The sequence below is a fragment of the Sabethes cyaneus genome, chromosome 3 (assembly GCF_943734655.1).
Source record: "Sabethes cyaneus chromosome 3, idSabCyanKW18_F2, whole genome shotgun sequence".
Taxonomy (NCBI): domain Eukaryota; kingdom Metazoa; phylum Arthropoda; class Insecta; order Diptera; family Culicidae; genus Sabethes; species Sabethes cyaneus.
Window position 1 is genome coordinate 75443912 of NC_071355.1, and position 15180 is coordinate 75459091.

The window sequence follows — 15180 nt, forward strand, 5'->3', positions numbered from 1 at the left end:
TCGACCGCAATTGCTTGTGGAGCCCATAGTAAGCATTGGGCTTCTGCGCTTAAAATTATGGTGGCCCAGCCATGACTACTGAAGTGGCCCGACCTTTACAAATAGCGCTTTTCACCTTTGCCTTCCCAAACATTTCAGTAAGGCGATTTTTCTATAGTCTTCGTGTGCGGCACAACACACTTAATACATTTTCAAAATTTATCTCGATAATTGCATTTCATGAATCATTTCTTAAAGAAAAGTTCATTGCGCCTGGAAAACTATTTTTGTAAGATTTAGTCACTGAATTCAGTACGGGTGTTTTGAATACACGATTGGAACTCACAATATTGTGAAAAGTTAGCTATCATAGTAAGAAGTTTTACAATGGTTGTATCATAGATATCATGAGTTACTAAAACTGTAAAATCATGGTGGCCCAACCATAACAGTGGCCCGACGATAACGACAATGCAATACCCTAAGTTTTCTTTTTACATGAATTTTTTCAGCGTGCGCATTTAAGGGTTAAACATTTTAATCGGCACTTGAAGCAGATTTTGAAGCAGAAGAAGCGTGCTAGGTGTTTGAACGAGGAAGTTTTGGCGAAATTCAACGGATGTATTTTGAAGGACGATGAAACTCACGTGAAAATCGATTTCAAGCAACTTTCTGGTCAAAAATTTTTCATTGCAGCGCGATGTGCCAGGCAAGTATAAGTTTTTCAATTCATTGTACAATTCACTAGAGCACAGCTCAGCTGCATTCCATATTCGACCAAACCAAAAGTTGCACGAAATATAGACGTTCCAAAAATAGAATCTAATTCTTTCATCTAATAAACACAAGCCTCCGAGTGTCCGTGAACAAAGTACCATTTCTTGGAATTGAACAAAACATAATATTACAATGTAAACTGTAGGTCTATGCCTTGATTGATAATAATAGTGATGCGAAATTAAATTTTTTTCGAAACGAACAAAAATCGTTATTATAATTTATATTAATAAGCAACACCAGTATGTATACGTGTACGGGTGAAAAATCACCAGCAGAATTCACGTGTGCAACCATTTCATAATTCGAAACGATGATCACACACCTTGGTGGATCGGATTCGGTCCATTTTCTGGCCGAAGGAGCAGTTTCAAAATTAGAACACATTGTGTAGGCGCGATCCGTTCGCAGTTTCTGCTGGTAACGAAAAAAAACGTTCAATAAAAATTTTTCCTTCACCTCATGTGGGTCGACTGCGTGGAGAAAACCCGAAATGATGTTTCCTTTTGGCTGCCACCGACCGGCTTTAAAATAGCGCAAAAATTTTGCCTTTTCTTCGTGCGCGATTCGGATTGCTCGGAAAATTTTCTACGTAGGCCCGTACTGCTGTGTGCGTTCGACCTCCGCTCCGGTTTAAGGGGAAAACCGTAGTCAACGCATACGGACGCATTTTCACCTCGGAGAAATTCAGGGGAAACTCGTGTGCTAAGCCGAACGCGGTGCTAAGAATAGAACGATCGGCTTGATCGGATCGATGACGTCAGTGCGAAAAGTTGCTAGTCCTTCGGTGGCCTGCAGCTCCCGTCCCGTGCCGCGGTGGCACTGTAGTGGTGCAGTGTCCAAACAGCGCCAGGGTCCAACGGGCGTTTTAACGTATTGCGCTACTCAGTGCTATCGTGTTTTTAGTCTAGCGAGGATTTGAGTGAGAGCGCTCAGGTTAGGTGTGTTTTTTTACGTTCAATCCCAGATTTAAAATCGTCAAAGGGAAATTTCTGCTGATTTTTTCTTCGAATTTTAGGTTTCGAGTACAGTAGGTTACCACTGATAATTTAAGGTCTAATTTGGTTAAAACTGTGCACTAGGCTTAAATTTCCAGTTTATCCTGTAGGGTGTTGGTCAGTAAAGTGCAATTTTAGTGGCTTATGTTTTAAGAAATCTGTGAGCGTATTTATGGTCGTTGATCTCGACTTTGATTGGCCAATATCGTAAGAATTACGGTGTTTGGCGAGCGCTAATGACTGGTGTTGAGTAATTTTTCAACTATGCGGATAATTGCCAACGATCTGAACAGATATTTTAAATTGGATGGACATCGACGGGTTGCTGTTAGATAATGAAGGTGTTGTAATTGCTGCGGCGTGAAATTTTTCAAAAATAGTACCGCGAAGAAACACAATTATAAAATGGTTAAATATACCAGACAGAAGTTAAGCAACGGACACGGAGGGTAGCACAAAGTATTTGGGTGGCAGGCGTCGGGAAAATCCATCGTGTGCGTCCGTGTGCAAGTGAGTGTGCGTGTGTAATTAATATAAATAATGTGCGCAGAATTCTGCGCACAGCCGATCCGAGGAGTCTCGCGCATACCTATCGGAAAAGCAGAAGATCATTGCCTACTTATGGACCTGCAGTACGGATTTTAGAAAAAACCTCAACATTTCACCGAACAGGCTAAGCTCGTGTTCTAATAATAGTAACGCACTGTGTGCGCAAAACAAACGGCGACGAATGCGCACTGATCGAGGCCATTAAAAGAAGTCGGAAAATTGTTTCAAAAAATCAAAACCCGTATACATACACTTGCACACAGACACGCACATATACACATACATGTAGACACACGCATTCAATTCAATTAGTCATTGAGGTAGTGTGTAGGTTGCCAAACGATCCTGCATATTTGTCCTATCGGGCGTTTTCGGGCCTGCCAAACGTCGAAACAGATTGTCCCGAACTTCGCCTATACAGTGAATGTAGGGTGTGCTTCAATAAACAGTCATGGGTGATTATAAATAGAAATTGTAGCTGGAAAATTTCGTCTAACGACACGAACAACACGGATGACACCTGCTGACACTTTCCCGCCTGTCGACTGGGATGGACAGCATAGCTGCGATAGACTAGAGGTCGTGCGACTTCTAGTGTGTGCCGTCATTGACTAATTGCTCTGAAACTGTAGCCCGACTTAGATTAATAATGGATTAATAATGGGGGTGTTTAGCCAAGATTGGCTATGTTATTTTAAATGCTATAAAAAGTTATCTCTCTGAATCAGACTGAAAAAAATGTTGAAAAGGATTTCAAACCGAAAAAACTAACGTGCCAGTAATTGATTTTTTAATTATCTTTATTGATGATATAAAAGTAAATTACTACATTAATAGATGCTGGTGCACCATTCTAAAATCTTTCGAGATCTAAGTATGAAATTTTTGTAAAATAAAGCCATTTTCTTTGGAATTTTCAATTTTCAGTAATTTTGATTCGTTCAAAAATATCCGCACATTGAGCCAAGCTAGAAACATTTTTATAGCAAAGTTGTTTATTCTAAAATTCGTTCCAATTTTATACGAGCTGTATTATAATTTAGTACTGTTACTCGCTGTTAGTATTAGTAGATTTCGAACACAAGAGTCATGTACACTACAGAATCAACACGCGATTTCGGAAGCAAAATATATGTGTAATTCATATATTTTGTTTCTATTTTTATATTCAAAGCAAGAGCGAATCAATGGTTCAAATATTCAAAGTTCAAATAATAGCAAAACTGGGTTGAAATGCTAACCAGAAGCAGTTTATAGCTGATTTGAAATGTTATTTTAGTCCGTTTAGTGTTATTATTTTAGCGATACGATCTGAGCACGACGTGACTAAAGATGGATAAGATGATGAAAGAGAAGCATGTTACTGTGTTATTACTTTGATTTCACTTGATTTCGGATCAAGGGCTGTTCCATTTTATTGCTCATAATCGGTTAATAACTATAGCTAAAAAACTCAATACACTATATCCAATAATAAAATAATTTAACCATTGAAAGTGCCCTGGCGCGTCTTTATGTTTGTGCTATGCTTTAGAACAAATGGTGCACAATAAGATAGTTTTTTTGATAGTTTAATTTTGGGCAACTTAAAACTTTCTTTGAAATCAGCTCAAATTTCCTATGAGAAACAATACAATTATCAAAGATCCACTACTGCTCAAGTTGCAGTCGATGAGAGAATTGTATTTTGTAGTCTTGCCTTTTCTCGGAATTGGAGTTTTTGACAACAACTTCTTTGCGACTTCAATTAAAATAAAGATAACGATAAGAGTTTCTTATGATTCTTACGAGTCCTCAACGAAGATTTTACAATTTTTGAAGCAGGAGTGTTACTATTAAAATTTGGTCGAACAAAACTGCCTGCAAGTTGACTGAATTTCTAGTAAAAGACTCAAATTATTCTTTTAATTCGAAGATTAATTAATAGAGTAGGGCGGGGCATAAGTGCGACGTTTGTAGTTGTCATCAATTTTCATGAGATATGAAGAAGCACAACAATAAAATATATTTTATATTGATGCAATAACGCAATATCTTCACATTCAACTATAAATCATCTGGAGTAAAAGTGTTATGCAAAATAAATTCTTCATTTTCTGATCAAGTACTGAATCGCACTTTTGCCCCGCTAGTGGGGTGCTCGAATCCATGAAATTGGCAGAGCAGTAGCTAACAAAACCATAATATCTTCAATCTGTTTCGGAAAGGAATATTCTCAATTTGCATTTTTTCTGTTTTCCGCTGGTGTGCTGCAGCCTCCGTCAGATCGAAACTTTAACAAAGGTTTTTATTTGTTTCACCAGCGGATAGACACTGTTTTACTTCGGCCAGCATCTGTGGAAAATACAATTTTCGGCTGATTTTCCATTTTAGCATCTGTAATATAGTGCCTAAAACTGTATATAATCACCTATGCATTTCTGCCTCGTCCATGAATCGCATTTTTGCCCCGTTCGTGAATTGCACTTTTGCCCCACTAGGCGCCTGACAGGGTTTGATCAAATTAATGTAAAGCGAAGTATATTTTTGTCTCATCGCATTTTCAAAAAAGATATGTGAGTGATGTAAAACACTGCTACAAATTTTCAACAAGTAATATCTTCCTGCCGATATCGTTTTTCCGTATAACCAATACGAAATATTACATCAAAACCGCCCTAAAATAACATTTGCACATAACTCAGCAACCATGTTTCGAAAACAACAAATGTTTACGATACATACAAGCTGTCAAAGTAGCTGCCCATACATGCCAATGTAGTTATTTTCTCGGAATCTGTACTAATAAATCATTGAATCGCACTTTTATCCCCATCGCACTTTTACCCCTCCTTACTCTATAAAATACAGAAAATGTATTCAACTAAGCTTCCGGTAGACCGAATCGGAATTGCCGGACATTTCGTTTAATTCCTGCATCATAAGGCTTTAATTCCTGCCATCATAAGGCTTTAATTCCTGCCATTCTATAAGGCCACTTCGTCCACTTTGTTCACTGCAGGACGCCTGGTTCTTTAAAACTGGCGTTTTGCTTTCAATAGTTATCTGTCGTATTGTGTTTGGGGACTACCTGCAGGTTGTTGGTGACTGACTACTACATGGCCAATGTTTCGAAATAGTAAAATGCCAAATCCGTCCAAAGCAGCACGGAACAATAGTGATGCTTCAAAAAAGGCAGAAACCGTTTTTCTTGCCAATCGGTCCGGAGAATTTTCTGATTGATGGTTTCGCTTGCAACAAAAATGTTGCTGTTCAAGCCACAGCTACAGATAGTTTGCCAAACCAGATATCTCTTAGCGAACTTCGACAGTTTCATATGCTTAAAAATGTCTGCCACTCTCCTGCTTCCGGCAGCCGTACCAAACTTCTGCCTTAAAAACGGTCCGGTCCCTGTTTTTAGGTCTATGCGCGTTTGTAGACGACATTTTTAGCTTGTAACCGACATTTCAAACGGAGAGGTTGGAGTTCCGCTTGAAATCACTGGCTACTCTGTTTGTCATCCCAATGGATTCCGGCTTTCGATTTCCTAGCGATCCACGCTTTCGGACTGTCGACAAACGTTCCCCAAATACTTTTATTACGTTGATTCTAATTGATTTAACCACTTTTAATGCTTTCACTAACTCCAAGTGCGTGTATCCGGGTAATCAATGACCATAAAAATAAGTAGTAAATCAACCGTTTATTAGCATTACTGGTATTTTTACTGAATGTTTGTTGTGACTAAGACAACCGTTGGAAACAGAATGAATGTTTATTAGTTTCAATGGTAACTCGATCCTACATCTTTCTCTTCTTTTTATCTATATCTTTCTTTTCTTTTATTAACGTATAGGTAGATGTATTTCGTTGAAAATGTTGTTTTGCTTAGATCCGCTTTCCTAGGCACTCAATTGCAAAAGAACTGATTTCTAAGACCTCTTCCGGTGATAATCTTTCTCGAACTTTGTAGGCGACGTTGACCAGGGTAATACCGCGGTAGTTGCAATAATCTAGCCGATCGCCCTTTTTGTACATGGGACAAACAACACTTATCGGGCAAGAACTCCAGATAGTAGGCTCTGCCGGACTCGCACGTATTGCTAGCATTCTGCTGATCGTTCCAATTTTTGTTCGGTTCCAGCGAGTAATAGATCGCAAGGCGCACCGAGTCACCGTCTCCGAAGCGTGCCGGAAAGCCGCTTTCTCGACGTCGCACAGTGGGACGGCTCTCAAATGTTCCACCGTGATCCACCGTAACACACATATGAAAGGAAACACACTACATTGCAGTATGTAAAGTGGCGGAGATTGGCTGCGCATACCTGCGCCCTTTTCTAATAAAGCCCCTTAAAAATTGATTCAAAATTAGACAAAAGCTGAAATAGCTCGAAAACCAAGAAGAGTAGAGCTACACTTCTATCCGCAAAAAGGTATATTTTCATAGCATGTTAAACTTCGTGGAACATCAAAACTGCGTAGAAATGAAAATAACCAAAACAAAATTAGAAAAACTGGTATTAAGGGGATACATTAGTTTGTAGCACTAAAACTTCTTTCCCTTAAGGGACAGAAGTTTTCTTTCTTCAGTAAAAACTCCTTAAATAACATTTTGTATAACTTTTTTCAGGCTTTGTTTATTTTTAGCTTTAAATAAAAAAGTTAAATTGATTATTTATTGACCCACCCCCTTAATGCAAATTGTTTTGGCATAAAAGAAAAGTACTTCGAAAATCAAGAAACTTTTGTGAACACACAAATGCAGGAAACTTAGTAGTTTCTACGTAAAAACTGATGTCCGCCTATTTTTGAAGCCGTCCTACTGTGCGCCGCAACCACGAGTATTCAACAACGTTTCCTTCATCAAGAAGTTGCTGGCCACTGAAAGGTTTGGAGTGGTGACCGCAAATTTTTTCTGCATAGTGGCACTTCCAAACAGGAAAGAAAGGCCGTTGCTTATTTTTTTAGAAAAGAACGACCGACGGACCGGTTTGAGATATTCACTGGAGCATTTCCTCCGTATTCTGGTGAACTTGGCTGTTGGCGGTATCAGAGATCCCGAATACAGTGCCAGGAGATGAACTGAAATTGTAAAGAATTAAAACTACTCAAAACAACATTCCCGGTTAATAGCAAGCGCAAATCCTATCAGAAAAAAAAAAAAAAAAAAAAAAAAAAAAAAATACTTCTCGGTTGCCAGAAGGCAAACCAATCCTGCAAGCTCTGCATAATATACCTGCCATGTGTAGAGACGAGGCAGAACACCTGATCTCAAACTAGCGCAAGACGCTCGATAGATGGAAGCTGTTCTTCGTGATCGTATTTGTCCACTTAAGAAAGGCAACGAAGTGTTCTCGTCATTTTTCTGGTTGAACAGCTATAGGCCCAAATAACAATTTGAGTTTTATTGCACTCTTATTGTGGTTTTTATGACCAGTTTTGGTCACCAGAACCGTCATAAGTGTGTAGTGAAACCAGTATTGTTACTTGGGGGGCCTTCATCAGTTTCAATGAACGGTGGAACGATTTGATTTACCTGCAAATCATAGCAGACAGCAGATATCACATTTTACGGAAGCAATTTTATTATAAAAATTTCAAATGTGAAATCATTTGATTATTTGAAGGCCATCCCAGACATTACGGGCCTCATTTTCCTTCGCGTACTTCGTCCTACAACTCATACATTTGTGATATCCCAAGTAATCCGTGTCTCACTGACACTCTGAGGATCATTCCAAATCTTCGTCGGGGCTCATTACATAATTTTGCAAGACTCATCCCGAATATTTCGGGTCTTGCATGGGTCGAGAATCATCCCGTTTTCCGGATCTCAAAGCAATATGTAGCTGCAAGACTCATCCCGAATATTTCGGGTCTTACGCTGATCGAGAATCATACTGGTTTTCGGGTCTTAAAACTATTTATTTTATGATCGTGCACACATTTACAACGTCAAGGGTGTTCAGGTCTTTCTAATCCACGGTTTAAAGGATACTAATTGAGTCGACTAAATTTTGATAATAACTCCCTTAGATCTATGAAAACCGTGAGCGGCAACGTTCCTTTCGAAACAAAACAAGGTGGTTTATTTATTTTGATTTATTTGGCACACGCCGTTAACTCGACTTAACTATTATAAATACCTTGGTTTTTATTACTTTCTACTACCGTTCCCTCCGTCTGTTGGAAAGACTCCCATTATAAAAGGCTTCTTTAGCTTCAGCTATCGTTGGGGGTGGCCATTCGCTAGACTAGCCTCAACATGCACGCCGTTCAGGAATCCATCAAACTACTGCTTCCACCACCCCATCGGCAGGCAACCATGCTTTCGCTGCCAACATCTCGTGGGTGCGAAAATAAGAAAGCATGTCAGCAATGCGTTTCACTCAACTGCCAGCAGTCTGATTTGGGCCCGCTGTCAAATTTTGAGCCCAGGACATACTGTCGCTGACGTTCACTGAAGCTCGATATAGAGATGTCGATGGGGTGGCTTCCACGGTCGTCTGTTAAAATAATGGGTAGTTACTAAAATTTTGGAATTTTTTTCTCAAGCTTTCAAAAAAAGACAAAGGTACATGAAGAAGATCTGATTTACCGAAATTAAAGATACATTATCCATTGTTGAGAAAAAATTAGTGTACATTTGAAAACGGTCGGTAATCGGCTGTTCGGCGAAGCTTTCGTTAGACGTTGAAACAGGAGCGTTGTACGGCTGTCATGTCAACTTTGCGAGTGCATCTCTTGATTCTACTAATCAATTCTTTGCAATTCGTGGCTCTCCAGTTATTTTTGTACACCAAGGAACTCAAAAATGCGAAGAAATCTTCGACTGGGCGCACTGAGACAGATTTTTCGGTTCGTAGTTTTTGGGTAAAAATGGGATCGAACGGGTATTCAGGAATGATTGTGTGTTTTTGGCGTAATGCGATGATGCTCTATCCGGCTAAAACACGTATTGTCCATCTGCATGATGTTTTTGTAGAAACGGGATCAAAATTTTCTTGAAACATTCGTCTGGTGCATCTTAATTGATAGTCATACCAGAGGGCTTGTTGTTGAAGAAACGAGAAAGAGAACGATGTCTTTCTGCGCCTATAATTTTGGCTGGTCTTCCACTACCTGGCTTGCGAATTGTTGTTGGACATCTTAGGATATGGTAAACAGTCGAAGCCGCAACATATTTGCTTTATAAATGTTTGTTTGTTAGTTGGGGTGTAGATGACTAACAGGGCAAGATTTTAGTATCATACAAGTAATTGGTTCTTCCAAAATAATCAGCAGAAATCTCTTTACGACCTAAATTTTTCTATAGTTCAATCAATTAAAACTATTCTTCTTTCTACACTTTGTAGTAACAGCGGTTGGTCAATCTTTCGTTTGGAGGCCGGAGTAAGCAGAAAATCCATCCACCATGGACGCGATTAAGAAGAAGATGCAGGCGATGAAGCTTGAGAAGGACAATGCTCAAGACAAAGCCGATACCTGCGAGAACCAGGCCAAGGAGGCCAATCTCCGTGCTGACAAGATCATGGAGGAGGTCGCTGAACTGACCAAACGTTTGGCCCAGGTCACCAGCGATCACGAACAGTTCAAGGCCTCGCTAGAGCAGGCCAACAAGGACCTGGAGGAGAAGGAGAAGAACCTCACCGCCACCGAGGCCAACGTAGCCGCTCTTACCCGCAAGGTCCAACAGGTTGAGGAGGATCTGGAAAAGTCCGAGGAACGTTCCGGTGCTGCACTGTCCAAGCTGCTGGAGGCCACCCAGTCGGCTGATGAGAACAACCGGTACGTGAAGCCGTAGAGTTAGTTTGGGTGGAAAATTTGCATTCATGTGGTTCCCATTTTGTTTCATAGTATGTGCAAAGTATTGGAGAACCGTTCCCAGCAAGATGAGGAGCGTATGGATCAGCTGTCCAACCAGTTGAAGGAAGCCCGTCTGCTCGCTGAAGATGCTGACGGCAAGTCTGATGAAGTGTCCCGCAAGCTGGCCTTCGTTGAAGATGAGCTGGAAGTCGCTGAAGACCGTGTAAAGTCCGGAGAGGCCAAGATCATGGAGCTTGAGGAAGAGTTGAAGGTTTGTCTTCTGGACTTCTTTGATGGGAAGGATTTGCTAACGAATTTGACATTATTGACTAGGTTGTCGGTAACTCGCTCAAATCTCTGGAAGTATCGGAAGACAAGGCCAACCAGAGAGTCGAGGAATTCAAGCGCCAGCTGAAGACCCTCACCATCAAGCTGAAGGAGGCTGAGACTCGTGCTGAGAATGCCGAGAAGAACGTCAAGAAACTCCAGAAGGAAGTCGACAGACTAGAAGGTAGGTTGAGGGAATGGGGATGTGGGATCGTGTCCTGGGTACGATGGATTCTGCGAGGGTCTACGTTCCATGGACAGTTCTCAATTGCTAAAGCACCAACAATAACCAGTACACTATTGATAATGATGACATAATATAGATTGATGTAGCGCTCACTTATCCACACTACCAAACAAAAATAATACAACTACCGACGCTCGGTAGATAGTTTAACTGATGTTGTGCGTTGGTGTAACAAATCTATTTTGCACTCGATGGATTTAATGAACCGTTTGTCTAAGTAGGCTTTGCGCAACTACCATCAGCTAACTGATTCCAGCACTTTAATTGCTATCGGGTTGGTTAAAATTTCAAAAAGTTCCAAATGTAAATATTTCCTCGTAAATGTCAACTTCTACGGATTGCCGTGTTCGATCCTTTGTAAATATTCTAATTGAAAATGTCAACGATATCCAAACGAAGCAAGCTGTACTCTTCACACACCGATCAACACACAGTCTCCGCACGCTACGATCAGAGAGCAGACAGCAGTACAAACCATCACCAATAATTTGACAGGATTTGTTATAAAACCGCAACTCCTTTCTCTACCGCTTCTTTCCAGACAAACTCATGCACGAGAAGGAGAAGTACAAAGCGATCTGCGACGACTTGGATTCCACCTTCGCCGAACTTACTGGATACTAATCTTTCAAACGATAGCCAGCTACTACCAATACTATTACTGCTATTACTACTACTTCTACTACTATTACTACTATCAATAGCACTGTTACCAATACCAGCTTGCCTATTTCGAAACCCTCCGCCAGCCAAGAATGTCAACAGCTCAAATCCAGAAGATTCGGTTCGTTTTTATTCCTTCTCTTCGCTTCTGTCCATATCGCTTTGGTGGGCAAGGACACCATGTGGAATCGATGCAAAACACCCTGTATCAGTTCCATTGTTTTGATTTTCACATGTAAAGCAATCGATCGCTATTGAGAATCAGTCCTGGCGTAATACTTTTTGTTGGAGAAAAGATGGTTATCCGGCTTAGGTTTGTTCGAGTATTTTTATTTTTTCTTTAAGTTTGTTCCTGTTTTTGTTTCGTACGAACTGTTCAACTGTTTTGTTGTTTGCTGAACAATTTCTATACTTCATGTGTACATGTTTTCATTACGACGATTGTAATAGTTTTCCATTGGTGCAGAAAAATTTGTTCTTCTCTCTCATACCGCGAACCATCCAGAATGTTTTCCTCTTGTTCCATTGGTTCCAAATTGAATCGTCAGGCATACTTGCGATTGGATTTTGGAGTTCACCCATTGTAAATATAATAGCGAATTCGTTTATTAACTTGGTTCATCCAGTTTGGCATAAAGTACTGTTAAACTGGTTACTTTAGTTTTAAACGAGGTTCAATAAACGAATTCGGTGCTAGTGTCACTGGTCAACAAAATTGTTATTTAAGTATGCACCATTCAACATTAAGCAAAATTGTCATAAGAATTTAATTTTTTTGAAAATACGATTTTGGATGAACAGATAGAAATTTCAAATTGTATTATCGAATATCCCAGATTAACCAGATGAATCTAGATTAATTTTCAAATACTCAAAATTCCTGCAAGATTTCTGTGAGTGCCTTAGTGAAAGTACTTGAGTTTTACACAACGCCGACTTAAATAACAATTTAGTTTTTTTCAAAATCATCACAAGCGCGCCATTCAAATCGAAAACCATACATTTCTTCGTTTATATGTTTTATCCAGTGCAGTGCACTGGTCGAATATTGAAAGCGGTTAAAAATCCGAACAGACACCGGTTTGGGATACTTGATTTTTTTTTGTTTACAAAATATTCTACGAAAAATGTGCCATTTTTGCTTTGCTGTGCTTTTAAATTAACTTGCTGTTTTTTGCTTTTTCACTCAAAAAGTGCTAACATTTTCCCGCAGGACGCTCGAAAGACAAGTGATCGGATGCTGTTCTATTTTCCTATTGCATTTTGGACGATTTTCCGAAGGGTTCCAAAAAACCGAACTTCTTCGCAGTACCATCTTCATTTTGTATATTGTTCGGAGGATGTTTTGTGCAAATTCCTATCCTAACATCATTCTTTGTCACTTTTTTCTTCCTATCTCCCACCTGTAGACGAATTGGGCACCAACAAGGACCGGTACAAGTCCCTGGCCGACGAGATGGATTCCACTTTCGCCGAGCTGGCTGGTTACTGAAAGAGCTGTCTTGTACTTGTCTTGTTTGTAAAATACTCCGATCACCTTTGCCACAGCCGGTGCACTCGCGCCTTTTGATTGATAAGTTTTCCCAGTCCTACCTGGAATTCGTGCAGCAGTTTTCCGCACTCGATTGCACCACCATCAAGTACCGTACGCAATCACAAGAGAAGAGAAAAGAATTCGACGCCCCGAACACCGACAAGCTTGAAGAACCGATTAGAAAAATTCATGTTTTATCATAGGAAAATATTAGTGTCTAATTATCAGAATCATTTGTGTAAGTAAAAAGTAAGAGATCGCTTTTTTAAAGAAAAAGAAAACGCGAAAAGAAGATGAAAAGCCGTATTGTTGTTGTTGTTTCAGTCATCAAACAAGATCATGTTCATGATCAAAAGATTTTTTATTCGATACTATTAAATATATAGGTTATATTATAACAAAAATAAGCGAAGAACCTTATTTTATTGGAGGATTTTTTTTCTAACAAAACATCTGACGCAGTCAAGTCGAGAAAGGGACAAAGAAGTTGGTGTTGCAATCAAACCAGATCTAAAAGCACTTGTCGTAGCACTCGAAAAAATAATCAAAATAATGTATTACTTTTATCAGTTAATAAAAAGAAACAATGGTAATGCTAACTAAAAGAAAAAAAAATAACAGCACAATTCTAAGCTCAATGGAACAAGGTGTCTGCTTTAATTCGATTCGCATGTGCATCCATTGCATGCGATACTCGAGTTAGAAACTTAGGAATCTCTATTTCTCTATTTTATTTAGCAGAAATCGTATCAAAATCTTATTTATTGTAATGCTAAGTTTTGATTTATTTTGTACAATAAAAGTTTAACTATTGCTAAGGTACACTTCGTCCTTTTAGGGTTGTTATACTGCTGCTGTAGAGTTTTTCTTTGTTTCTCTAAGGGAAAATTTTTCTGCGATGAAGCAAAAAGTTTTCTTTGCACTACATACACTTCGTGCTGCGTTTGTTATTATTCAGTGTTTGAGTCAACTGCAGGTTTTTATAGGGATTCAACGTCTTTAGATTGCGTATTGCCGCCTCTTTGCGTACACGAATCCGGTCACACATAATTCTCCTGGAAATTCATTTCGTGGTGGCTCGTGCCATTGGCTGAATAAAAATAGGGTTTATTTCTAATTCCCGTCGTAGTAAGTAAAGCCATTCTAATTTTCATCATTTGTTGGATGTGTTTAATGAATACTTAAAAAATTCTTGTGCTGATTTGACTAAAACACACTTACCTTCCGATCCGTTAACTTTGAAATCACTGAAAAGCGATTATTAAAGCATTTGATTGAAATTACGCAACTGACTTTATTTCTTAAATTCGTCGTTTCGTTTTAAAATCCGTCCATCAAAATGTTTCATCGTCCGAACTAAAAATCACAACCATGTTTACGAAGCTAACGCGCATGTCTTTGTGTAGGACGGCATAGCAAATGTTATTCTGCAAAATTTCTGCAGGTCAGGCAAGTTTTCCTGGCTGTAGAATAACGACAATGCCTTGCGTGAGTTATTTTCATTTATGAATGACGGAAATTAAAACGATTAGTTGACATTTTCTTCTTCGTCGCACGAAAAAACGTAGGAAATTTAGCTGGTAGGACTTCTTTAATGATAAAAAGCATTTAAATAGATCTCAGCTCACTTTGATTGATCGCGTATGATAGACAACAAACTAAAATATTAGGGAATAACTAGTTTTGCATTGTGTGTCATAAAAATGCTGATACTTTTAATAATTTGTGTTAGATAGGACGGGAATAGGCAATTGGGGTCTCCCTGATCTACACTCCATGAAAACACCGGATAACGAATATGTATTGTCAATATTTTGGCTGCTTTGCTTGGCATGATTCTTTCTGAAAATCTTATTAAAATTTCTTCCCTGTGGCATCAAATGATTGAAATCGATTGAATGATTCAAAAGTTCTAAATTTTAAAATCAAGGAAGGTTGGCCATAATGACGACTTTTGTGACCACCCCAGCTCAGAAAGGGGCATTCTCAGCGCCAATTAGAAAAATGCGGCTAGCTTAAAGGTTTAACAAAGACAAAACGATGATTAAGAACGAAAACATACTCAAGTTGTTGGCAATAAACCCAAACTTCCAATGTAAATTACGGTGACTACGAAACTGTACCGTAAAATGATTTCTGTTATCTTTTATTATTCTTGTTTTATCAAATTTCTGCCAGTAAAATCAAATGGGTAACACATCTCGTTCGATACAAGTTGAACGAAATAAAGATTCGAAATCTTTACGATTCGAAAGATTCGATTTCGAAGAAATTCGAAGAAGAACGAAATGCAGAATAGGGGTGTGGGAGTGTTGCCGACT

General features: G+C 39.2%; 1 protein-coding gene across 2 annotated transcripts; it reads left to right on the plus strand.

Moving 5' to 3' along the window:
- The first annotated feature begins 1649 nt into the window (after window positions 1–1649).
- Window positions 1650–13656, plus strand: LOC128744047 (tropomyosin-1). Of its 2 annotated transcripts, none has more exons than XM_053840794.1 (5): window positions 1650–1697; window positions 9638–10070; window positions 10140–10359; window positions 10422–10599; window positions 12735–13656. In XM_053840794.1, exons 2-5 carry the CDS (start codon window positions 9697–9699, stop codon window positions 12815–12817), a joined length of 855 nt encoding a protein of 284 aa, XP_053696769.1. In that variant the 5' UTR covers window positions 1650–1697; window positions 9638–9696; the 3' UTR covers window positions 12818–13656. The 2 variants fall into 2 exon arrangements, with proteins under 2 accessions (XP_053696769.1, XP_053696768.1); XM_053840793.1 differs by lacking the exon at window positions 12735–13656 and adding an exon at window positions 11204–11395.
- The last annotated feature ends 1524 nt before the right edge of the window (window positions 13657–15180 follow it).